At 39.3% G+C, this 26,007-nt stretch overlaps 1 protein-coding gene across 1 annotated transcript; it reads right to left on the reverse strand.

The window, feature by feature from the left end:
• Positions 1-499: 499 nt before the first annotated feature.
• Positions 500-26,007, reverse strand: AMD1 (adenosylmethionine decarboxylase 1). Its single transcript, XM_061206775.1, has 9 exons — positions 25,580-26,007; positions 9,264-9,350; positions 8,145-8,271; positions 6,493-6,595; positions 5,435-5,477; positions 5,192-5,336; positions 4,987-5,079; positions 4,751-4,906; positions 500-4,334 (listed from the first exon to the last, which is right to left on the reverse strand). The coding sequence occupies exons 1-9, from the start codon at positions 25,687-25,689 to the stop codon at positions 4,194-4,196; spliced, it is 1,005 nt and encodes a 334-aa protein (XP_061062758.1). The 5' UTR covers positions 25,690-26,007; the 3' UTR covers positions 500-4,193.

Raw genomic sequence — 26,007 nt, forward strand, 5'->3', positions numbered from 1 at the left:
CACAAATGGTGCTGGATTAACTGATCATATGGATAAAAATGAACCTCGATCCCTACCTTGTATCACTTAGAAAAATTTGAGATGGATTGTAGATGTAAAAGCCAAAAATTATAAAGCTTTTACAAGAAAACACCACCATCACAATGTGAAGGAAGGCAGATTTATCCACAGAAAAGATCCATTAAAAAAGTTGATAAATTAAGACTGTTGAAATTAAGAACTTCTACTCATCAAAACACTATTAGAAAAATGAAGAAGCAAGACAGACTAGAAGATATCTGCAAAATACTAGACCAAAAAATTGTATCCAAAATATATAAAAGTCCTGTATCTCATTAATAAAAAGCCAACCTAATTTTAAAATGTACAAAACTTATTTTCATTCAAAGAATATAGTAATGGCTAATTGACACAGAGCATGTTCATTAGAGAAATGTAGATTAATACAAGATACTATTACATACTCAGAAGCCACAATGCTTATATGCAAATTGTTCATAGCAGCTTTATTCATATTTTCCCAAAATTGGAAACAAAATGTTCATTAACAGGAGAATAGCTAAACAAATTGTGGTACATTCATACAATGGAATACTACTCAGCAATAAAAAGAAATACATGGTTCAACCTCTCAAAACTTTATACTAATGAAAGCATTAAGTGATTCAATTTAGTTTCAGAGCTGGTGGGGGAGGGAAACCCTAGTCTATGGTGAAAAAATATGGATAGTAGTTAAACTACCAACTAAAGTAGGGGTAGTGCTTTGTTGCTTAGGTAGGGATATAAGGGAACCTTCCTTTGTCCTGATATGGCTGTGGGCTAAAAGTATCCATTTTCAAAATTGTAGTTAAGGTTTGTATATTTCAACTTTTATAAATCTTACCTAATAAGAGGTGTGTATAGCGGACAGATGAATGCACCAAAGCAGAACTGAGGACTATCGAAGCTAGGGTATGAAGGTTCAAGGTACAATTTCTTTTAATATACATCCAATTAAGATGTTTAATTACAAATCTATTTTTATGGGCTCCTAGCGCACATATCCAACAGCATATTGGACATCTCTTGACACTGCCAATGGTTTTCTTCTAATCTTAGTCACATAACAGATCTCTATGACCCTGCCTCAATTTCATCCTAGGTTTCTGGTTTGAACAACTCAGGAAAATGCTAGATTGCAAGTAGTAGTCTGAAGAGGGTTCAGTTTGGGGTAAGAATTGACACTTGTCATCTTGTAAAGGACTAATAAAGTAGACCCTAAGGAGCAAACATAAGTGGGAAGAAACTAGAAAAGTAAAACAAACTGATGGTGGTAACAGTGGACATGCTTGCAGTGAACTCAGAAAGTCTCTGAAGGTAGGAATGGGTGGATAGAGTCCAAAGGACCAATACTTCTTCCATTATGACAAAAAGGGTAGATGAGAATGTCAAGTTTGAAGGTGGGTAGCCAGGAAATGGTGAGTTATCTGGCTAGGACAATAAAAGCCTTTTATCTTTCATAGTGTGATATCACATTTACCATATTTTTCAGATTATATCCGTGAATCTGATTAACACCAAGTCTCTGCCAAACTCAGTTACCTGTTCATGTAAAAGAATCTGGTGCTGCAGGTATTGCACACATGTGTAACCACCTGCTTTTCTACGATCAACCCTTTTTAACTCAGATGATGAGATATGTACCTGCATGGCACAATGATCAAAAGCTTATAACTCTGTTCTAGTTAATAGAAATAACCATGAGTTAAACTCTGCCCCCACCCCACCATCAAGAGCCTATTTCATAATAAATGTTAGACTATTCCACCTTCAAACTTTTCACTTTTCTAGCTCCAAACTCTAGCATTCTTATTCTTACTACTTACACCCTTTCTACTCTTTGATATCCTGGTATATAGCCTGGATGATTTCCTTTGAGCTTCAGGTATGAAGCCACTAACAAAAAAATGTTTAAATCTGTTCTCCCAGGAGCTTAGAGATCTTATCTTTATGACAACTCCCATAAATCTTAAAAAATGATCATTAAATATTGATTTACTCAATTAATTATAAAAACATTAGATGTCTAGTATTTGGTCATGTATACTATTTAAAAAAATACATCAACAGAAAACTTTCTGAATGTCACTAGACAATGAATTAAGCAAACCTTTATTGAAGCTTAAATTGTGGTACAGAAATACATTTCAACTGATTTAAGTCCAACACCATGAAGAGAGAAATTATGGCACCAAGATTCTCCCTCCTCTATCATACACACTAGGATTAATTTAGATTACTATTCAATCTATAGTCTTCATTTTTCTAGGCTTTGTTCCATACAAATTTGTGCAGTTTCTCAACATTAAATAGAAATCTTAAATCTATTGGGCGGGGGTGGGGGGGGATCAGACCTCAAGCCAATAAATGTTCATCAGATCTACTGGGACACTGTTCAAGAACAAAATCCACTTTGAGCATTGGTCCTCATAATAGCACCAAAACATTAGGTACTGGGCGCTAATTACAGAATCGGACTGATCCATTGATTGAAAGCTTCTTCAATGAAGCTTTGAATCAACAACATGTTTAAAAGTCAAAAGTGTTCCAACCACTTGATTTCAAACCAAGTAGAATTTATGTTTAGAAACACTAAAAAAAAGTGTTTCATTTATAAATACGGAAGGAACAAAAACATCACTGCATCAATCCAGAAAGAATCAAAAATTGTTTGAGGACAAGAAGAAATACAAAATTGAGTCAACTTTGCTCTTTTCTCAGCTGCTTAAATAAATGTCCGTATTAGCAAATACAGCTAAAAGATCCAAACTCTTTTAAGCCTGTATTTCTAGTCATTTCCCATTGACCATTTTGGAATTTTGTATGTTATATTTTATGGATAGCACTCTGCTTCACTGTGTAGTATGTCTGAATAACCTCAACAGTTCTCATTCATCACTTGATGTTACTCCAGGGTGAAAGAAATACCAGTAAGAGGAACCGTCAGAACACTATCACATGCATCACAAAGTCACAGAACTTTTTAAGTCACAAAGATGGCAAAGACATCGATTCTGCTTTGAATAAAAGTTTATGGCATATCATTAATAGAAATTAGTGGAAATGGCTATGAAAGTAAAAGTTGAGGTGAATCATCTGAGCTGACTTGACTTGTTGAATCTAACACAACCTTTATCTTAAATCTCCTTGCTAACAAATTTAGTGATAATTCTTTTATACTACTACTTAGCAAGTTAATAAAGGCATGGTACCCATGAGAAGCTAATCTCATTTAATGGGGGGCACAGAATGGCATACAGGTTCCATACAGTTCTGCCAGTATTCCCTAGTATCAATCTACACCTTCTTTGCTAATCAACACCAGCTTATTCCAAAAGAGCTCATGGTAACGAAAAATGCCAAACTCCCTTGACCTTAAAAGAAAATTAAGCCCAGGGTCCACGCCCCCATTCCCCCTCTGGGGTATAAGGTTAGTGTAAACCCACAGTGTAACAGTGTATTGCTTTATGGAGGGGGTGTGGTTGGGAGGGAGACACCATGGTGAGGAATGAATCAATTAAAGTCACACAAGTATAGGAAGCAGTGAGATAGTAATACACAAAATGGATAACTGCAGTCATTTTCATAGAGGACTCAACTCGTGGAAGAAGAACTTTGATTGGTGCTGCAAAAACATCTGTATGAAGTAGAAATTGGTTTCAATAACATTAGTAGAGAATATGTTCTAGAAAGTGGAGGTAACTGGATGCAAAATCCTGGTAGCAATTTAATAGAACAGTCCCAGATGGCTAGGCTGAGGCCAACACCTAATGAGGACGAAAGCCTTGTCTGTGGGGAATTTTGGATGATACCTGGAGAAATATTACACTGTGCATAAACCAAATTGAGTTGTTTTCACAAGTGTTGTAAAGTTTCATATAGTAAAAGGTTTTTTCTACATGCACTTCAATTTCACAGCAAGAGTGGCATAGGATACCTAAACACAGAAGAGAGCATTCATGCAAGATATCTAACTCCTTGATATAATAATGCATACAATTCAAAATGATTACACTATCATTACATCTAGGGCTTTCTGTAACTACAAGGTGGTGGTTATGGAAAGCATGGCCCTTGGTATCAATATCTAAAAAGCAGCCACCACCTTCTTCTATGTGTGTTCTCTTTTTCCGTTTTTTCTTCATTTTTCTTAATCAACTCTGCTGTTGTTGCTGCTTCTTAGCAAAACTGGTAAAAACAAAATTGTAATCATTGAACATAGCGCTCTGGCAATCAAGACGTTTAAAACCTTCAATCTTCTGGGGCGAAGAAAGCACTGTGCGACATTTAGAACTCTGGGGAAAAAATTAAATTAACCATGAGTGCTTCCAATCTGCAGAAGTATTTTCAAACAAAGCAGTCATGCAATAAATATTTAAGACTACTATTTTAGTCAAACTGTGGCACTGAATATTTTAGCTGACTTCTTAGGGGCAGGATGAAGTGGGACACCTTATGTCCCCCAGCACCCCCACAAGGTCTATCAACAGGGAAAATAGGACAAGAGGAGCCCATGAACTGGGTTAGATATAAAAACAAGGACCAACAGAAGTCTAATGAAACACATAAAGCTTCTCATCTACCAAACACCTCAATTAGTAGTACCTCTGAATATCTGACTGATTATGTGCCATCTCAGAATACATTTTATGACATGCCTCACTATCTTTATTTTCTGTAAGATTTTACTGTCGATAATAAAATACATTACCTGATTTACAAACAGGGTGGTCACAAATTTTCCTGGCTTGAAGACTTCCACAACTTTCCTGATCAGGTCATCATAGGAGGTCTGACTTAAGTTTGTTTCAAAGCTAACATAAGAAAATTCTGGTTCTGGAGTGATGTGAATAGTCCAATAAGTTCCCTTCGAGAAATAGTTTTGTGTTAATAATGGAAAGGGCACACTTAAATATTTCAATTATTAAGCAAGATATTCTTACTTACATCCGATTTCATTCCATTCATTGAATACCCACAAGGATTGAACAGTGTGGCATCAATGACAGAACCTGGTATCAGGTCACGAATTCCACTCTCCTGGAAAAAAGCCCAAAGACTGAATTAAAAACAAATCTGAAAAATAAATGGAGAATGAGTTAAAATATTTAGTCACCAAGCAGAATACAGAATTATTATTGAAAATGCTTACACGAGTGACATCCTTTGCAGTAACACCATCTTTCACGTAGAACTGGTCCATAACTGCTGGGTCAAGCTCACTCATCAGAATTTCCAGGGTTTGATCTGGCTGATTGATTACCCGACTCTCTGGGAAATCCAAAGTATACAAGTACCTATATAAAAGTACAAAATAGTTTCTAAAAATGACAACTAGAAGTTTAAAGTAAATCTTATGTAGAACAAAACTTCCATCAAATTGGGTCCAACATACCAACAATCAGAATTCATGCGTCCCATACAATATGCTGCTCCATCTGTTGAGGGAGGAGAACGTAAAATAAATTTAACAGATCCATTCGATAGCAAGTAGGCAGGATCCCCCTCACCTTTTAAGAAAAAACTTTACTGGCTGTCATTTAGAGATGCACTTCAGCTAGTGAGTCAGTCTAAATGGTGCTGAGAAAACTATGGTTTACTCTCCCCTAAAACTCCATTAGGAAATGGAATTTGGTCACCCATTTATCTACTCTCTCAAGTAAAAACAAGTTACTTTATGTAATACGTCCTCCTGTCCATAGTGTTTCAAAGCCTCATTAAACAGTAAATTAATAGTTGGTAGATATTTAAACTAAGTTATACTCAGCACTCTTATTTATATAACCTACTACAATTTCATATTAGTAGATGAGATAAGAACAGGATAGAAATCTGATTTTCTTTTTAAATCATCCCTGTGAACAACTTTGTGCCATGTTACTAAAATCATCCAGGTTTTCAGCCTCCTTTAGGATATGTTAGGTTAGATAAACTTTACTTCCCTGTCCTTGAAGCTCAAAAAGGAAGGTCTATAAATAAAAGCTTAGCAAATGGATGGAAAAAATCTTGCCAATTTAGTTGAAGTGACACTATGCTCTCACTAAGTTGACCATTTTTAAGCTAGCTCAATTCCTATATAGAATGCTCGACAGAGTTTCTTAACATGGACCAGTGCCTTAGCATGGGTTTATAAGGTGACTGGGCATTTTTCTGAAGGGATTACAGCCTTCATAACCACTAAGTTAGATATACATGAGAGCAACTGGTTAGATGAAGATGAGCTCTCCCTCTGGCAGGTGATCAATTCCTTGATTTTTCCCCCATCATTTCAACAACACTTACACAACATACTCCAAAAATTGTAATCAGCTACATTGATACATTTATCTTAACTATATAATGTGCTGCATTTGATACACAGGCGCGCGCACACGCGCACACACACACATATATATTTGAAAGAATATATCTTCTAACTTTAAGAAAGCAGGATTCAATTCTATTTAAACTTACTTGGGAAAATTGCATTAAGAAACTCTATTTCTTCCTGGAAATTCCGGTGTGGGTACCCTTGGTGAGAAGGCTTCATGAAATTCTTACGAGAATAAAAGAAGCTCTATAAAAGACAGACAGATAATTTCATACACTGAATTCTATCACCTTTCCTAAACCAATCAACTATTTTCTACATGTACATATCAAAATCAAAACTATCTCCACAAATATTTTCCCCAATGACACCTAACATAGTGTTTTTCCTTTAACATGCTTAATAGATGTGTAGTACTTTGCTGGCCGACAAACAAAAGCAAAGGCCACTGTGTCAAACAGCAAGGCTTCAGCCCAATACTCATGGGTTAGTGTTATACAGAGCAACTTTGTTTTTCAGCTGTGAATAGTCTTAACAGAACATTAACCATGTAGATTGTGTCACTGAATTTCTAGAAACTAAAAAATGCCCAACTACTAATGATGGGTCATAACAACTGTAGAGACAAGGTACAATATTTATTTCTAGAGCAGAAGTTTCTTTTTCTTTCTTTGTTTTTGGCTGCGCCATATCACATGGCATGTGGGATCTTAGTTCCCCGACCAGGGAATTGAACCTGGAACCTTGGCAGTGCGAGCACGGAGTCCTAACCACTTGCCGGCCAGGGAATTCCCTAGAGCAGGAGTTTTCTTTCTTTTTTTGTTAAAAAAATTAATTTATTTTGTTTTATTTAGTTTTTTGGCTGTGTTGGGTCTTCGTTGCTGTGCGTGGGCTTTCTCTATTTGCGGCGAGCGGGGGCTACTCTTCATTGCGGTGCGTAGGCTTCTCATTGCGGTGGCTTTTCTTATTGCGGAGCACAGGCTCTAGGCACTCGGGCTTCAGTAGTTACAGCACGTGGGCTCACTAGTTGTGGCTCACGGGCTCTAGAGTGCAGGCCCAGTAGTTGTGGCGCACGGGCTTAGTTGCTCCATGGCATGTGGGATCCTCCTGGACCAGGGCTCGAACCTGTGTCCCCTGCATTGGCAGGTGGATTCTTAACCACTGTGCCACCAGGGAGTCCCTAATCTGAGCTTTATAACAGGCATGTAAGCAAAAATTTTGTGGCAGAACATGTGTATGTTTAGTTTCAAAAGAGTCAGTGATCCAAAAATTAAGAACATATTGCTAAATTTAGATCTTCTTAAAAGGGTCAATAATTAACAAAAACTGTTTTAGGTCCTAATGACAGCTATTCTTTGCCATAGTTAAGTAAATTATTAAAATTCAACATTTGCTTATCAGAACAATTATACCCTAAGTATAAATTCTGATAGCATTCAAGAATTAACTGACTATTGCTCTTTTACATAATCAATTCTTTATTATGAAGACTGGATGATTTTTCTTGCTTTTCTTTTTCTTAGTTTCTCTACCATTCATAGTAATAATATTAAGGAATTAACTACAGAAAGTGTCTGGTTTTCTTTTCTCCCATTTGAGTTTTATCCCAACTCATTCTCTGGTTCCTCCATATTTTTTGCTATTAATGAGCAACAGGCACTCTTTCTCCCCATGTTGTGAACGTCCTTACCCATTAAAACTGAACAAGTATACAAATTTATTTACCAGGCACATCACCGAACCCTAACGTTTATGCCCCACCCCTCAAAAGGATAAATGTTTTTTGATTACTTACTTGAATTGAGTCAAACCCACTGTAATCCCTAGCAAGTTTCAACAGGGGAACCAGTGCTTTCAGCAAGAGGGTGGTACCACATGTCTTCAAAATGAAACGTCTCTTGGAGACAAACATGCTACTCTCACTGCAGTTTAAAAAAAAGTCACAATATTATAACAATGTTTATGTACTACTGAGATGCTTAATCTATTATTGCACTGTCATTTACAATGTAAATTTTTAGCTAATAACTTTAAATGTTAAGATCTCAAGGAGGCAAATAATGTACTGTAGTATTCTTCCTCTTCTATTATATAAAAATCAGTGTAAGGTTCTAGGACCCCACAGAAACAGAACTTAAATTAGGTATAAAGCATATTAGCTCATTACACAAACTCTCTTTTAGTAGTCAACTTTCCTCCTCACCTAACCTAACCTAACCTAACCTAGGACACTAAATTCATACTTCACCTCATCTTGAACTGCCCACTCTCATGTATTTCTGTAACCATCTCATTACTTTTCATTAGATAATAAGCTCTATGAGGAAAGGAATGTTTGTTTTTACTCACCATTATATCCCTAGGTCCTGGCACATAATAATCATTTGATAAACATCTGTATATGCCAAGCACAAGCTTCGTAAAAAGCAGGCACCATGTTCAATACAATAGCCCCAAGGCCCATTATAATATTATTATAAGAATTCAATATAGTATCTTTGTACCTATAAAAAGGTTGCATGGCTTTCTTCTCTTACATACAGCAATCCTATTTGTATGATGAAGCTAATTTTCACTTTGCCTGAAGTTCTGAGAGAGAGGCATATACTAAAAAGGAAGACCTGTATCAGGGACTGTGGGCAAAGGAACAGTGCCATTCTACCCTCCCCTCTTCATTTCCTGCTAACCTCAAGGAAGTAGTAAAGATGGCAACCATCTTGAAGAGCTATTAGGTCAGACTTCAAAAACCTACTGCCTAGGGACATCGGAAGTAAACATTTTATTTTACACCATATTTGAAAAAATAAGAGGAAAACAATTATAGAACTAAGATCCAGAAAAATGATTTGCTATTCCATATAAAGTATGATTCAGACTGAAATTGGTTAGCCAACACTTGTTTTACAGGACTTACCTGAGTACATAAGCTTCCTGCTTGTCAGTTTTTGTCACACTTATGATTGAACATTGCACATCCTTCAAAAGTATGTCCCACTCGGATCTATTATTTAACCAAAAAGAGGATGATTAATTCATAACAGTACTCTCATAAAAATTACAAAGGTCTCAAAGGTTTCCGATGATTTAAGATCACATTTTATATTTGTTGTCACATTCTTGTTCCAGTTTCTCTTATGAATGCCAACATTTAGTTTTGTTTCAAAATAATCTATATTGACATATCCACCAAATAAGATGGATACATTTTGCTATAGTATGTAAAAAAAAAAAAAAAAAAAAAAAAAAAAGCAAACCAAAACCCAGGAAATTATACTACGTATTTGCAATTTATTAAGAAAAAGACAAATGGGGGGGGGAGACAAATAGACAAAATAATGTAAATAGGCCATGTACAGAGAAAATACCAAAGGCCAATAAACCAAGGGAAAACATTACCTTTCACTAAGTGATTAAAGAAATACAAGTTAAAATGAGATACTTTTTTCCCCTATCAAATTCTGATTTTTTTGGGGGGGTGTGTGTGCACCGCACAGCATGTGGGATCTTAGTTCTCCGACCAGGGATCAAACCTGCGCCCCCTGCATTGGAAGTGCAGATTCTTAACCACTGGACTGCCAGGGAAGTCCCTCAAATTCTGATTTTTAACCTTACTGTATGAATTACAATTTAAAAAGCATCATTTCCTTCACCAATTAGATTGGCAAAGAGATTTAAAAGTTTGACAGCAGGGGCTTCCCTGGTGGCGCAGTGGTTAAGAATCTGCCTGCCAATGCAGGGGACACGGGTTCGAGCCCTGGTCTGGGAAGATCCCACATGCTACAGAGCGGCTAGGCCCGTGAGCCACAACTACTGAGCCTGCGCGTCTGGAGCCTAGGCTCCGCAATGGGAGAGGCCGCGACAGTGAGAGGTCCGCGCACCGCGATGAAGAGTGGCCCCCGCTTGCCACAAGTAGAGAAAGCCCTGGCACAGAAACGAAGACCCAACACAGCCATAAAAAAAAAAAAAAAAAAAAGTTTGACAGCAGAAGTAAGCTGGTACTCTCTCACAGTTTTGATACTATTTTCTGCTATCAAATTGGCAGCTAATCACAATGCCCAGTGCTGTTTAAAGGTCTAGAAGCATTGTCAAAAAAACCAAAAAATGCCTTTGGCTGACAATGCAATAGTACAAGCATACCCATAAGATCTTGGGAATACTGTTACACTATATCTAACGGGATGACAAAATGCCCATTTCAACAAAGTTGAAACGCAGTAAGGCAGGAGACAGCAAAAAAGGAAGTCATGGGCTAGTCTTAATCTACCCGATTGAGACCTAAGGTAGTGCTTCCTCTTCAGTGTGCCCACTATAAACAGAAAGTTAACATAAAATATTCCCACAGGACAGTTTTAAATGACCAGATTAAAGGCTAGCAATATGTTTTAAGCTTCTTAAAATTTGGCAACTCATTCTCGTATACCCAAGAAAATGGCATATTAAAGTTTTCTTTTCCAGTTAAGACCTTGTGAGAGAAATCCTGAACAGCACAGCCAGCACAGAAATGGGTATGCTTATTCTTCTGTATTAAAGGCAAACATAATACCAATCAATCCTGCTAGAATTTTGTGCCTGTTTCATCATTTTTCTAAAATAAAATATTATTGGCCCAATGGGCTATTGGACGACCAGTCACAAGGCAGTAGTTATTCCTCCCACTGGTAGATTAAATTGAACATTACTCAGACCCATCTGAAAACTTAAATGATTTAGCCTAGCTAATGATTAATTATAAAGCCTATTTGCCCATAACTTTATCAAGCAACTTTTTTTTTACAAAGCAGCTTTTAAAAAGAGTTAACAATTACTCTTTTTAAAAGGTGCTAATGATTGTTTATATAAAGAAGAAAATACATATTAGACTTGGCCATGTGTTTGCAGTTTGTTTCAAATTTTAAAAATGGTTCAATTTGTTGTTTAGGGAAGTTGCAAAAACAGTTGCAATTAAGACCCAGTTCTGAGTTAACACAAATTTATAGATTGTCTTAGGTACTGAAGTAGTAGCTATCAGTTTCATATTTCTAAGATTCAAAGGTCACTAATGTGCAAACAACATTCCAGAACCCACAGTATTTCAATTCCACAAAGAATATGCCTTCATGCAAAAAGGAATAACCAGAACTAAAGGAAAACATGAGGCTCTTATTGAAGCTATTGCTTTTCTGCTTTGTGACATTTCTTACAATTACCCCTGGGCTTGGTTTAATAAAACCTACCTCACATGACTGATAAGAATAAATTACACAATGCATACAAAATTTACCTACTAGATAGTAAGAATTCAAATACTGAATATGAAGGTAAATAATAAAAATACCCACTATAAACATTAGAAGCATTAAGTAAAATTCTGGAGCACAGGGATCTCTTTAGAGATCTAATTCAGATCTTCCAATAATGCTACTGGCTAATGTCATTACCTACTGACTTCCCACTAGAATTAAGCACTCCTGCAAATATTCTCTTCTATCCACGGGACATAACATAAATAGTGAATAGAACTGAGAAGGGATGATTAAAGTTAACTACCCTCCCCCAGTTTCATTCAGATATAGTTGACATACAGCACTGTGTACGCTTCAGGTGCCCATCATCATAGTGATTTCACCTATGTATACTGCAAAATGACTACCGCAATAAGTTTAGTTAGCTTTCATCACCTCACATAAATACAATTTTTTAAAAAAAAAGCATTAAAAGAAAAAAATTTTTTTCGGTGTGATGAGAACTCAGGGTTTATTCTCTTAACATTTTCTTCACATATCATACAGCAGTGTTAACTACAGGATGTTAAGACTTTTAAATGTGTTCTGTGGCTGAGCTAGATATAGTATAACAAGAACTTTTCCTCTCTTGTATAGCTTTTTTTCCTGGACTTAGAAGCTGTCTTGCTTTTTCATTTGCTTCTGTTTTCTACACACTTATCCAAATTTATCCTCAGATGTTCCCCCAAATGTCTCCTCTTTCAATGTTTCTTTTAAGTGGTTCTTGGCCAAGAATAGGGTGCTAAGACTTAGCTAGTCAGAAGTTCTATGCTTGTTCAGTGGACCTCTCTCTATCTAGGCTGTTTCACTGGGGAACTCCATTGTTTTTTTGTTGTTGTTCCTTCCTGGGTAGGTCAGATTACCCAAATATTCGGTTCTCTTGCCTGGAGCATATTAAGATTTCTGGTAGGTAAAAGAGCTGATAAAGGGCTAGGGATCGCACACTCAGTATAAACTTTTTATTCTGTTTTCAGTGTAGTGACTCTACCCCTCAACTGTACCTGCTTCCCCTACTTCAGAAAGATCCTGTTTTACTCTCTCCAAAGAGTAAACTATTATCTAATCTTCAGATCTCCTGGGATCCCCCCTTCTCATCTGACACATTATATGATAAAGACACAATGAGGGACTTCCCTGGTGGCGCAGTGGTTAAGAATCTGCCTGCCAACGCCAGGGGACACGGGTTTCAGCCCTGGTCCGGGAAGATCCCACATGCCGCAGAGCAACTAAGCCTGTGCGCTGCAACTACTGAAGCCCTCGTGCCTAGATCCTGTGCTCTGCAACAAGAGAAGCCACCGCAATGCGAAGCCCGCGCACTGCAATGAAGAGTAGCCCCGCGGCTCGTTGCAATTAGAGAAAGCCCGCGGGCAGCAACAAAGACCCAACGCAGCCACACACACACACACACACACACACACACACACACACACAATAATTAAAGCAAATAAAGTGTACATTGACAGATATATAGATAACTAATTCACCCAAATCAAGCCACCTGAGAGTGAACAAGAACCTTATAATTATGCTGAGACAACAGTTGCAAACTTTGTTCTGGATACTGCTAAATGGATTTCACTCTACCTAGAACCTCTGTCCCCACCTCCCTTCTTCCAGCTCAAGTCACCCCACTACCCCCACCAGATCAAATCTGCCATTAAAATGTTTCAAAACTCAGAAGGCTTACCTAAGTGCTTTAGTTGTGTGGCTATTTTGGTATTCATGTTAATCCCACCAGAATCATTCCATGTAGTTAGGGATTGAATGTTTTACTGTTTCCATCCTCAGTGCCTAGCCCAGTTCACAGCAGGCCCTAAAATATTTGTTGCATCTGGCAATAATTTTGATTAGATCTTATAAACTTGCTAAAAAATCAAAAAGCCTTAAATTAAAAAAAAATCTAAACTGCTACATGATCCTATTCAGTTTTTTAAATTTGTCACCATAATAATTCAGGTATTTAGATGGTGAGTTCTTAAAAAGAAAAAATAAAAGATTCATTTAACAGAATTATTCTGTTAATGAGCTACAGATATATATTCCACTTGAAATGCTATCTTAACCTGCATAAATGAAGCTTAGTCATTTCACTGTCCAATATCTTAGCTGTTATAGAACCCATTCATTATAATGAACCTAGACATGGACTATTTTCTCAATTATTTTTTCTGCATCACACTCCTCTTTCTGTGAATCTGACACAAAATGTTAAAACTTTTGGTTTGTCCCACCAGGATCTGTTCATTTTCAGTCTCAATCTTTTCTCTGTTGTTCACACTGGGCAATTCCTACTGATCTGTTTTCAAGTTCACTCACTCTTCTGTCATCTCTATTCTACTAAATAAAGCCCATTCAGTAAACTTTTTATTCCAGTAGTTATTTTTTAGTTCCATCTTGTATTTCTTTGCTAAGACTTCTAAGTGTTCTCCTTACTTCTTATAGAATGGTTATGATCGATGCTTTTAAATTCTGATCTGCATCACCTAGAGGCTGGAGTCTATTGACTGTCTTCCTTTGAAAGAATTTCCTGGTCATTTATTTGTATGTCGAGTAATTTATGATCGCATCCTGGACATCACATTATATGATTTTACATCTCCTTTAAATCCTATGGAGCATGCTGATTTTAAAGAACTGTGTTAGGGGACTTCCCTGGTGGCGCAGCAGGGGACGTGGGTTTGATCCCTGGTCCGGGAAGATCCCCCATGCCATGGAGCCCCTGAACCACAACTACTGAGCCTGCGCTCTAGAGCCCGCGAGCCACAACCACTGAAGCCCGTGTGCCTAGAGTCCGTGCTCTGCAACAAGAGAAGCCACCAATGAGAAGCCTGCGCACCACAATGAGGACCCAACGCAGCCCCCCCAAAAAAAAAAAAAATTGTGCTAGCAGACAGTTGAAATGGTTAAGTTCAGTCTTGTTCTTATCCAACTTCTATGGGTTATGTTACGATTTCAGAGTTATGAAAGCCATTGCTATGGAATTCTGAGCTGTCCTGCATATGTGCCACCCAGTGGCCAATCTGTCAGTTTTCAAAGCCTTTGATACACTGTTTAGGGTCAGATCCACACATGAGCAGCTAAGGAGTGTTCATATAAATCATTAAGGAATCACCTTCTTCACCTCTTTCTCTCCATAATCTCCACAACAACTTCTGGCTCAAGGTGGGGGGGGGGGGATTGGAGTGGTAGTGAAGATGGCCTTCTTCTTGGTCCTCTGGCTAGAAAGCCAAGGCTTTAGTTTCCCCACTCTGCAGCAGTCTGCTACAGGACTGCCTGAGCTGTGGCAGGAAAGAACAGAAAAAAAGCAAAGCAATACGAAAATAAAAAAGGGGTTTTCCCCACTCTCTCTAACCCAAAGGGGCCCCCCTTCCCTTCCTTCTTTGCATTCCAGAAAAAGACCTCTCTTAGAGCTCAGTCTGTGTGCAGTTCCAGGTTTCCGGCAGCTTTTGAGACCACCCCAGGAGATACCAGAGAAAAAAAGAAACAAACTCACGGCTATTTCAGTGATACTTTGAGTTTTGGCTTCCTTCTCCAATTCACCTAACATTTACTTTTCAGAGTTCTCAGATAGCTGCTCCATGCATTCTGTCCAGGTTTTTTAGTTGCATTTAGTGAGAATAGAGTGTGCTTACTCCATCTTGATGGAACAAGAATGCTCTTGCACTCATTCATCACTGTTAATAAATTCTGCAACCAAACTCTTCCTCACCTAACAGAAACCTTCAAGTAGGATTTTTCAAAGTCACAGTATGAAAGGAATTGCTTTAAAATACCCTAAGCCATGGGGCTTCCCTGGTGGCGCAGTGGTTGAGAGTCTGCCTGCCAATGCAGGGGACACGGGTTCGAGCCCTGGTCTGGGAGGATCCCACGTGCCGCGGAGCAGCTGGGCCCGTGAGCCACAATTACTGAGCCTGCGCATCTGGAGCCTGTGCTCCGCAACAAGAGAGGCCGCGATAGTGAGAGGCCCGCGCAACACGATGAAGAGTGGTCCCCGCTTGCCACAACTAGAGAAAGCCCTCGCACAGAAACGAAGACCCAACACAGCAATCAATCAATCAATCAATCAATCAATAAATAAGAACATGAATTTCTTTAAAAAAAAAAAAATACCCTAAGCCAAACACAGTTGAACAGTCTACCAACCAAGTGATTATAAAAACACAATCTTAGGAGAACTGTTGGCTCAAAAAAATAATAAATCAAAGGGCAGGAAAGATGCAACAGTGATACAGAATTGAAGAAGTTAATACAATGCCATACATGAACACAAAGAGGAAGGAGAAAACCAAACAGCTGAGAATTTCAGCAAATTATTAATATCACATTTCTGAGGGGAAAATAAGCCTCCTTTTGTAAATAAAGCTTTTTTTGGATCCTAGCCACACCTAGATCATGATAAATATCCCAAATAGTATGCTCTTTACAAATGACAGTACATGGATTGAATGATCTTAGTCACTATGCCAGAAAAGTAAAACATTAATGGCATGCCGTATTTTATAAGTTTTCTTAAAGAGTCTGTGGTCTAATAAAAATAGAACAAACTGGGGTGTTAACACGGGAAAAGAGCAATTAAAATGACAAGAGATTTCTATGTCATCTGATTCAATAACACTTGTAATGGCTAACTGAGTACTTTTTTTTTTTTGGGCCACACCACACAGCTTGTGGGATCTTAGTTCCCCGACCAGGGATTGAACTGGGCAACCGCAGTGAAAGCGCCTAGTCCCAACCACTGGACCGCTAGGGAATTCCCCTGGCTACACTCTTTAATGTAAAAATTTAAGAAGTAAACACCTCAGGTCAAATGACCTTTAACAAAAGTTCAAGACTAATTGGGAAAACAGTCTCTTGAGTAAATGGTGTTGAGAAAACTGGATCTGCACACAAAAGAATGAAATTAGGTACTTACCTTACACCATATAACTCAAAATGGATTTAAACACCTAAATTAACAGACTTCCCTGGTGGTCCAGTGGCTAAGACTCCTCACTCCCAATGCAGGGGGCCCCGGGGTTTGATCCCAGGTCAGGGAACTAGATCCCACATGCCACAACTAAGAGTTTGCATGCTGCTGCAACTAAAGAGCCCACATACCGCAACAAAGATCCCCCGTGCCGCAACTAAGACACAGCGCAGCCAAATAAATAAATAAATATATATATATATATTTAAAATGTTAAACACCTAAATTAAGACACAGAACACCTATAAGAAAACATAGGGAAAAACTTTAGGACATTGGATTTGGCAAAGCTTTCTTGGATGTTACACAAAAAGCACAGGCAACAAAAGCAAAAATAGGCATATGGAACTACATAAAACTTAACTTTTATGTATCACAGGAAAACACTCAATAGAGTGAAAAGGCAGAATTGGAAAAATATTTGCAAATCATACATCTTGTAAGAGGTTAATATCCAGTATAAATAAAGAACTCCAACAACAAAAACAAATAACCCAATTTAAAAGTAGGCAAAGACTTAAATAGACAATTCTCCAAAAACAAAGATATACAAATGGCCCACAAGCATGTAAAAAGATGCTCAACACCACTATTCATAAGAGAAACGCCATCACATTCTTGATACCACCTCACACCCATTAGGATGTCTGCTATTTAAAAGGAAAAATGAAAGAACAAGTGTTGGCAAGAATGTGGAGAAATTTTAACACTTATGCACTATTGGTGAAAATGTAAAATGGTGCAGCCATTATGGAAAACAGTATGGACATTCCTCAAAAATTTAAGAATAGAATTTACCACATGATCCAGCAATTCTACTTTTGGGTATATATACAAATAATACAAAACAGGATCTGGAAGAGATACTTGCACATCCATGTTCACTGTTACTCACAATTGTCAAGAGAAGGAGGCAACCCAAATGTCCATCAAGGGATTAATGGATAAAGACAATGTGGTGTAATACATAAAATGGATTATGTGGCCTTAAAGGAAATCCTATCACATGCTTCAACATGGATGAATTTAAGAATTTTATGCTAAGTGAAATACGCCAGTCACAAAAGGATGAATACTGTAGGTTTCCACTTAAATGAGGCACTCAATACATTTATATGAAGTATCTAAAGTAGTCAAAATCATAAAGAAAGGTGATTGCTAAGGGCTGGGGGAAGAGGGGAGGGGAAATTAGTGTTTAATGGGTAGTTTGTTTTGCAAAATGAAAAGTTCTACAGGGCTTCCCTGGTGGTGCAGTGGTTGAGAATCTGCCTGCCAATGCAGGGGACACGGGTTCGAGCCCTGGTCTGGGAAGATCCACATGCCGCGGAGCAACTGGGCCCGTGAGCCACAATTACTGAGCCTGCGCGTCTGGAGCCTGTGCTCTACAACAAGAGAGGCCGCGATAGTGAGAGGCCCGCGCACCGCGATGAAGAGTGGCCCCCGCTTGCCACAACTAGAGAAAGCCCTCGCACAGAAACGAAGACCCAACACCGCCATAAATAAAATAATAAATAAAATTAAAAAAAAAAAAAAAGAAAATGCTCCCTATTAAAAAAAAAAAAAGTTCTACAGATCTGTTGCACAACAATGTAAACATACTGAATACTGCTGAATTGTACACTTAAACACTGTAAGACTTTTAAAAAAATCAATTAAAAGAAGTAAATGATGGAGGGAACAGCATGCTACAAGCAGGTGGAAGAAACCCTTTAGAGCAGAGTTTCGCTCTTATCACTTAAGATTCTACCCTCAGATACTGTAGGTCAGATACTCTGCAGATGGTGCCTGGAAACCTGCATTTACTTAAAAGGCCTCCATGTGATTAGATTCCTCTAATGGATTTCTTCCTTTAAGCAAAAATCACTGGTTTCAGGACTATCAAGTAATTTACCCAAAAAGCCACCCAACTGAACTATTTGAAGCTTCCCTATTGCGACCTTAGCTAATAGCTTGACTTACCTGTTTCAGAGACTCTCCTTATCACATTACATTCAGGCCTCAACACCATACCCAAGGTAGTAGTACTAGTAATAGTAGTCTGAGTCAAACCCATCCTAGAACATGAGATTATTCTTTAGCAACGTCTAGGCTGACCAGAATTTAATTCAGATTATCCAGAGAAATAAGCTTTTATCTTTTGTTCAAAGAAATCAACCCAGAATGCACTGTTAATTATAATCAGAGTACTAAGTTCTCCATCTCAAACTTTACCTAAAAATTAAATGAGTATAATTACTGCTACATTCATTTGATTATTACTTTCAATGTGTACCTCTCAAAGAAAGGTGGTTTAAAGATAGCAGTTCAAACTTTTCTGAAACTGCTGTGAGGAGTGTAATAAGAAGCTTATCACTCCGAAACATTTACGCTAAAAGGTTTTTTGGCAATGGGTTGTAAATTCCTTAAATGTAAATTATTGATATTGCAATATGGTGCAGTCATTTAGACAAGTAAGGCATGAGTTCTGGGAAAGTTAATGCTGAGGTGTAATTTACTATTTTTGCAACTGCCCCCAGTCCTTTACTGAAGATTTTATTTTAGCTTACAAATTTGAGTGAAGGAAAGAAAGAATAGCAGAACGTGCCACTAGTCCTAAATGTCTTTTCCAATATTAACATTATAGATTGTAGTTTTCATATTTTCACCTAACTAAAACACCTCTAACCTTCCCACAATTAGTAAAATATTTATTCTCTTCACCTCCATCCACTACAATTTCCCATGTGAACCTACCTCATTACTAAGAATATATAGCTCAGGTCTGAGATGAATTCTAAAGCAAAAAGGAAAGCCAATTTTAGAGTCCTGAAAGATCAGATTAAACTATCTTTCCTCACCAAAATTTCTTATTTTCTAACATACTTCCTCCCCATAGCTGCCATTTCTTATAAAAAGGCTTTTGTTTGGTCCAGGATTTTAGTCCGGCAACTCTAAGACATTATGGAAATAGACATAAATGGTCTATTTCTATTCAACATCATTTGAAATCTGAAAAATTTAGTAGAGAAAACTGCAGGTTAAACCTAATATACTACTCCCTCTTTTTATATTTCAACTTTAATTACTGTGTGAAATAAGTCAGTTTCAGAACACATCATCTGTTCCTTATTCATTTGGATGTCTGGACTACTGCTTTTCTCCAACATTTTGTTAACCAGTATTATTTAACCCAAGCCATACCAGAAAAGATTTTCTTTCTTAAAAAAATAAAACAAAATCTATATAATGTGCCCCTTTTGTCTCCCTTGAGAAATTAGTAAAAAAAAAAAGATTCTCAGTATTATGTCATTTGTTCAGATTACACTGAAGGTAAATGCTACAATTCTACTAAATGGCCTACAGGAGAGTGGGAAATGTTTAACAGAAAGTGGGTTCCAGGGAATTAACTCTCTGGCGGTCCAGTGGTTAGGACTGCGCGCTCTCACTGCCAAGGGCACGGGTTCCATCCCTGGTTGGGGAACTAAGATCCCACAAGACGCGCAGTGCTGCCACCCCCGCCCCCCCCAAAAACGAAAGAGAGTGGGTTCCAGCTTGACTTGGAGTTAAAGTTTGGAAAGAGGGGCCAACTTTGCTTCATGTGCTTTCTATTCCCTCATACCATATTAAAAAATCAATTCCAGATGGATTGCAGATCTAAATATGAAAAGTAAAACAAAGTTTAGAGGGAAAAAATAACATCTTCGTTACCTCAGGATGAGCAAAGATATCTTAACTAGGATACAAAACCACTAACCATTAAAGGTGAAAACACTGATAAATGGGACTACATTAAAATTATGAACTTTTTTGTTTCTAAAGCTATCATTAATAAAATGAAAAAGGAAACCAGAGGGTATAAAATATTTGTAATACACATACTGGACAGATAATTCATCCATAATATATAAAGAACTCCTGCAAACTGAAAAATCATCCCAAAAGAAAAACAGGCTGACTTGAACAAGCATTTCACAAAAGATAGCCAAATGGTGAATAAAGATATGAAAGGATGCTCAACTCCATTAGTCTGAAGGGAAATACATAGACCACCATATACCCACAATAATAACTAAAATTAAAAAGACAATACAAGTGTTGGATGAAGATATGGAGCAACCAGCACCCTTATGCTGACTATATGCACACCCTATGACTTAGCAATTCCATTCCTAGGTATGTGTATGTTTAACAGGAAGGCATACATATTGCTCACTAAAAGACACTTACACTAGTGTTCATAGCAATATATTTGTATTAGCAAACTGGAAATCACTCAAATACCCGTATTAACAATAGATTTGATAAACTGTGGCATATGGACACAAAATACAACATTGAGAATGAACTAAAAAACCTCAAACGTAATGCTGACCAAAGGAGGCATAATGCATACTAAATGACTCCATGTTATATACAAAATGGGGAAAACTAATCTACGGTGTGTTAGAAATCAGGATAGTGGTTCCCTTAGGTAGAGAGGGGAATAGGTTATAATTGGAAGGAGGTACAGGGGGATTTCTGGCTAGTTACATTCCTTAGATTTGAGCGCTGGTTACATGAATGTGATCAATTTGTGAAAATCAGACATGTACTTATGAGTATTTATTTATTTAGGCTGTGCCGGGTCTCAGTTGCGGCACTTGGCATCTTCGTTTCGGCGTGCGGGATTCTTTTCGCTGCAGCATGAACTCTTAGTTGCGGCATGCATGCGGGACCTAGTTCCCCAACCAGGGACTGAACTTAGGCCCTCTGCATTGGGAGCATGGACTCTTACCCACTGGACCACCAGAGAAGCCCATGATTCTCTTAACTTTTGTGTTATGCTTCAATAAAAAGCTCAAAAAACCCAAAATATCTGTATGCAGAAGATATGCTGTTTTACTATTAGTCAGATTTTTCATATCATATTGTTTTATTTTGGCAGATTACCACTTTCTCCAGCTCTGCTGGAATATTTCCTTCAAAATGGCCCTATGGTTTTTTTTTCTCTTGGTTCATGTCTGCGGAATAATTTTCATGTCACAAATTCTTCAAACCCCACACTGCTTCCAATTAAATATTTTTTTGTATCCTTATACCTGATGATAGCAGAATCTTTTCTATAAAACTATTTCAGCAGCTTTTCAAATTCTCCAAATTCATATTCATCGTTGTTACTGTACAAAGAATTTGGGGACATATAGTACTCTAAACTTCAAATTCATTTGAATCTTTTCATTTACATTAGATCTACAAGATTCTTGACATACACGTATACCTGTGAAACTATCACAAAACACTGACCACATGCATCACCCCTAAAAGGTCCCTCATGCCTCTCCGTAATCCACCCTTCCCCCTTAACTCCATCCTCCGGCAACCACTGATCTGCCTGTCAGATTCTTATGAATTTTCTGGTTTTATAGACATGAAATCTTACAGTATAGTACTTCTTGTGAGGCTTATTATTTTTTCTCCAGCACAATTATTTGTTGCATGTATCAATAACAGTTCATCTCTTTTTTTTATTACTGAGTAGTATTCTATCGTATGAATAATCATTTATTTATCTATTTGCTTGTTAATAGAGACCTGTTTCCAGTTTGGGGACTATTGAAAAATAAAGCTGTTATGAATACATTCATGTAAAAGTCTTTGTATGGACACATTTCCTGTTCACTTGGGCAGATACATGAGTGGACTAGACTGGTTGGATCATACGACAGATGTATTAACTTAATAAGAAACTGCCAAACCATTTTCCAAAGTGTATATACTGTTTTCCATTCCCATCTGCAGTGCATGAAAATTCTGATTCCTTCACAGCTTGTCAGGGGTCTGATATCAAAATTATACAAACCCCAAAAGGAACTGTGATGTGTATTCCCTTTCTGTTAACTATTAGAATGTATGAAGAAGGTTGGAATTATTTCTTCCTTGAATGTTAGAACACTCCAGTATAACCATCTGGGCCTAGATTTATCTTCATGGGATGATTAATGATTAATTCAATTCATGCAATGGTTATAGGACTATTAAGATTTTCTGTTTCTTCTTGCATCAGTGTGGAAAAGTATTTTTCTAGGAATTTTCCCATAATATCCTTGTTATCTTTTAATCGATAGTGATGCCCTCTTAGGACATCTTAACCCTTTCCATAACCTTAAGTTTTATGTTTTATAAACAGTGTAGTTGTTAACTTTATTCCAGTCTGTTAGTTAATGTCTTTTGACTATGACTTTTGTCTATTTGCATTTTGGCAGTATTATTGAGGTTGGAGATGTGAGGTAAGGACAAGGAAGGATTTTCTGGCTTCCAAACTTTTATATCATTGAAAAAAGAACAAAGCTACTAAAGACTGATTATTCCGTGGAAGAATTAAGGTTTAACTTCATTAAGCAATCCAAAACTCACCATCTCCTCTACTTGAATAAAAATACATCAACTTGGTAGAGCACCCTTTAATGTTAAGTATCTGATATACTTTCTCCTCCAGCCTGGTTTGCTTAAAGAAAGGAAAAGAAAAAAAGATTCTGTCCTTAAGGGCAAAGAATCAAATATAAAGATGTTAACACTTATGGTTACTATGTGTCAGTCAGTTTTTATGTACTATATATGTATTAACCCACTTAATCCTCACAATTACCCTATGAGGTAGGTACCATTATTTTCTCCATTTTAGAGACATGGAAATATCAAACAGCTAGCTATTAGATGATATCTGAATTCAAATCTAGACATGCCATAGGTCATGCATGAACCATCTCATTATGCATTACTCTTCTGGATGACTGATAAGTCTTCTGTGGTCTCTGGGGCCTGCACCCCACCGCCTCGGAGACCAGAAGCCAGTGATTTTCTCTGGCCAGGCCATTGATTTTAGGTGATGTATCAAGCATGTATTGTTTTTCAGGTACTTTTTTTTAAACCTCCTAATAAATAACCTAACCAGTTGATCTCTGCCTGACAGGTCACTGAAAAATGTTCCTCGAAGGTTACCAACGGACATCTCTGTTAAATCCAATAGATGTTTCAACAGCTGAAATGTGCTAAACTCTCACAACAGTGATCTAACAAATTCTAAGTGTCTACAAAACGTATGGCACTAAATCACGAATTCAACAAAACTGAACATCCTGTCCTTGAAGGTATAAATTTTGCCATCATTTTAAGATCCCCACTGAAGCAGTAAAACAATTTCAGCTGATTAAAGTACAAAATCGGTTCTCAAACATTTAAAGAAAGCAAGTTGCCCATTTATAAGCCTTTCTCCTCCTTGATTCAGGGAACTCTTAACCAAAAAAGCCCAAGCTTAAATTCTGGCATTTTTGCCCAAGAACTCGGGGAGGAAACACTCCCTTCCCTTTATTAAGAACGTGTGCTTACAAATAAAGCTTCAACCCATTTAAAGAGCCAGAGCAGAAAATTTTGTTATTCATTTTATAAGACTGTTCTTACTCATTAGTTCTTCCTGACAACATTTTCTAGATAATCCCATCACAATCGTTCTACCAAAGGCGTATTACCAACACCAGGGAGCTTTCCCATCTGTGAAATGGAGGAAATACTAAGCTTCCCCATATTTGTAAGTAACTGCTTCCTATAAACATAAAGTGCTTAGAGTAAAGGGCTATATTAAGACATTTTGAGTGTCGCACAAAGCTTGAAAAATGAAACCGGTCACACTTTAGCTAACGCGATGCTCTTCTACAGGAGATTCCTTCAACATAGACCGCCTTAAAGTCCCGGCAGCACGTGTCCGCCTGGATTCCCTTCTCCAGTTGCTTTTTGTCAGAGAAGGCTGCGAGCGCAGCCAACATTCCTGAAACGCCCATTGGCCCACACCCCGGGGCCAGGCTCCCGGTCGGGCCAACGAGCTCATTGGTCGTCGCCTCTCAATGAAGCGGCCGCGCCGGCTCCGCCGCCGCCGCACGGCCACTCTAGCTGCACTTGTGCGCGGAGGAGCCTAGAAAGCCGAAGGGTGCTTAGCGAGCCCAGCCGGGGGGAGCCGGCCCACCCACCTCCGGGGTCGCCTGCGCCCTCGTTTGCGATTGGATCAAGGCCACTACAAGACCTCTCCTTTTCTGCGCGATCGCCCAGCTCTCTCGCGTGACTGCCCGGGGTGGGAGGCTGGGGCCCCAGATTCCTTTGCTGGATTAGGCATTAAAGGTATTATGTCCGAGCTCGGACGGGCCTCTAGCCCGTGAATATAGGCAAGCCTCACTCTACCCCGCACCTCGCCCGGACCCCGCCGACTCGGTAACAGGTTACACAACCCAAGGTCAAGAGAGTCGGGAGCAAGCCTCGGTGGGCTCCCCGGGCCGCCCCGAAAAGGCTTTGGTGCAGAGCACGTTAGGGCGGCGGTGGGGCCCAGCCACTGCGACACAGCTGCTCCCGCCCAATCCCCGCCGCCCGGGCGCCACATGCTGCCAGCGCCGACCGCGGGCGGGAGGCCTGCTCGTCAGCCCCTCGGCCCGGCCCCGGGTGGGCCCCCTCCTCCCGCCGCACGCGGAGAGAACGAGTCGGACTCCTGTCCCGCTCCCTCCCTCCTCCATTCCCGAGGCAGACACGCCCGAATTAGCGCCTGACTAAGCCCGCCGAGCCACACCTGCTGGGAGGGAGCCCGCGCGGCCCCCACCCCCGGGCACCTCACCCGGGGCCCCGAACCGCCAACTCCCCCGGAGGGGGAGGTAAGTTGGGAGGCGAGGGCCGCCAAACCACCCCGAGCGGCGCCGCCCGCTGCCCCGCACGCCGCGCGGGGGACGTTACCTGAGCACGCGGCGGCGCCGGCCTTCTCCCCTCCCCCCGGGCAGCGCCCGGCCCTGCAACGGTGGCGGGAGAAGCCGGCTCGGGCCGCGCGTGGACCTGGCCGCTCGCGCCAGCGCCGGGGCCGCCCTCCACGGCCGCCCAAACGACCCCGCCCGCGAACCTGCCCTCACCTGAAGGCTGCGGGAACCCAGCCCCCGCCCCCCAGCCCGGGGCTGGTCCCTCCCAGGCGGCGACAGCCCCCAGACCCGACTGTGGGCGAGAGCCCCGAGCACCCACCTTGGGATGGTGCGAAGATCCCCAGATCCTTGGTTTGCGTCGGGTTGCTGCCTGGAGAACCAAACCTCCAGCAGCTTCTCGGTCCCTTCGAAAAAATGTGCAGCTTCCATCACCGTGAGACTAGCGAACAACCAACAACCACAGAAAATCAACTAAATTAAATCTCTTCTCCCGCCGCTGCCGCCGCCGCTGCGGATTGTTCCAGCTGTGTTACTAAAGTTCAGGTTCCTTTTTTGCTATAATTTTATATTAACTTTTTTTAAAAAAGGGTTAATAAAATTTTCCCGGCTTTTTTTTTTTTTTTTTTTTTTGTGAGCGAAAGTTGAACGTGAGTCTGTTGGAAATAGAGGCAGATACAGCTCAGTCTCTTGTAGTCCGCTGTTTCCCCGTTAGAGAGAGTAGAGCGAGCGCTAGCTAATGTCGCCGGC

This window comes from Eubalaena glacialis, chromosome 12 (genome assembly GCF_028564815.1).
Source record: "Eubalaena glacialis isolate mEubGla1 chromosome 12, mEubGla1.1.hap2.+ XY, whole genome shotgun sequence".
Taxonomy (NCBI): domain Eukaryota; kingdom Metazoa; phylum Chordata; class Mammalia; order Artiodactyla; family Balaenidae; genus Eubalaena; species Eubalaena glacialis.

Excerpts from the sequence above, each read along its gene's own strand:
- AMD1 (XM_061206775.1), bottom strand. The coding sequence starts at position 25,689 with ATGGAAGCTGCACATTTTTTCGAAGGGACCGAGAAGCTGCTGGAGGTT. Across the intron at positions 9,351-25,579 it reads GATCTTCGCACCATCCCAAG|ATCCGAGTGGGACATACTTT; the intron begins GTGGGTGCTCGG and ends GTTAAATAATAG. Across the intron at positions 5,337-5,434 it reads CGCATGAATTCTGATTGTTG|GTACTTGTATACTTTGGATT; the intron begins GTATGTTGGACC and ends ACTTTTATATAG.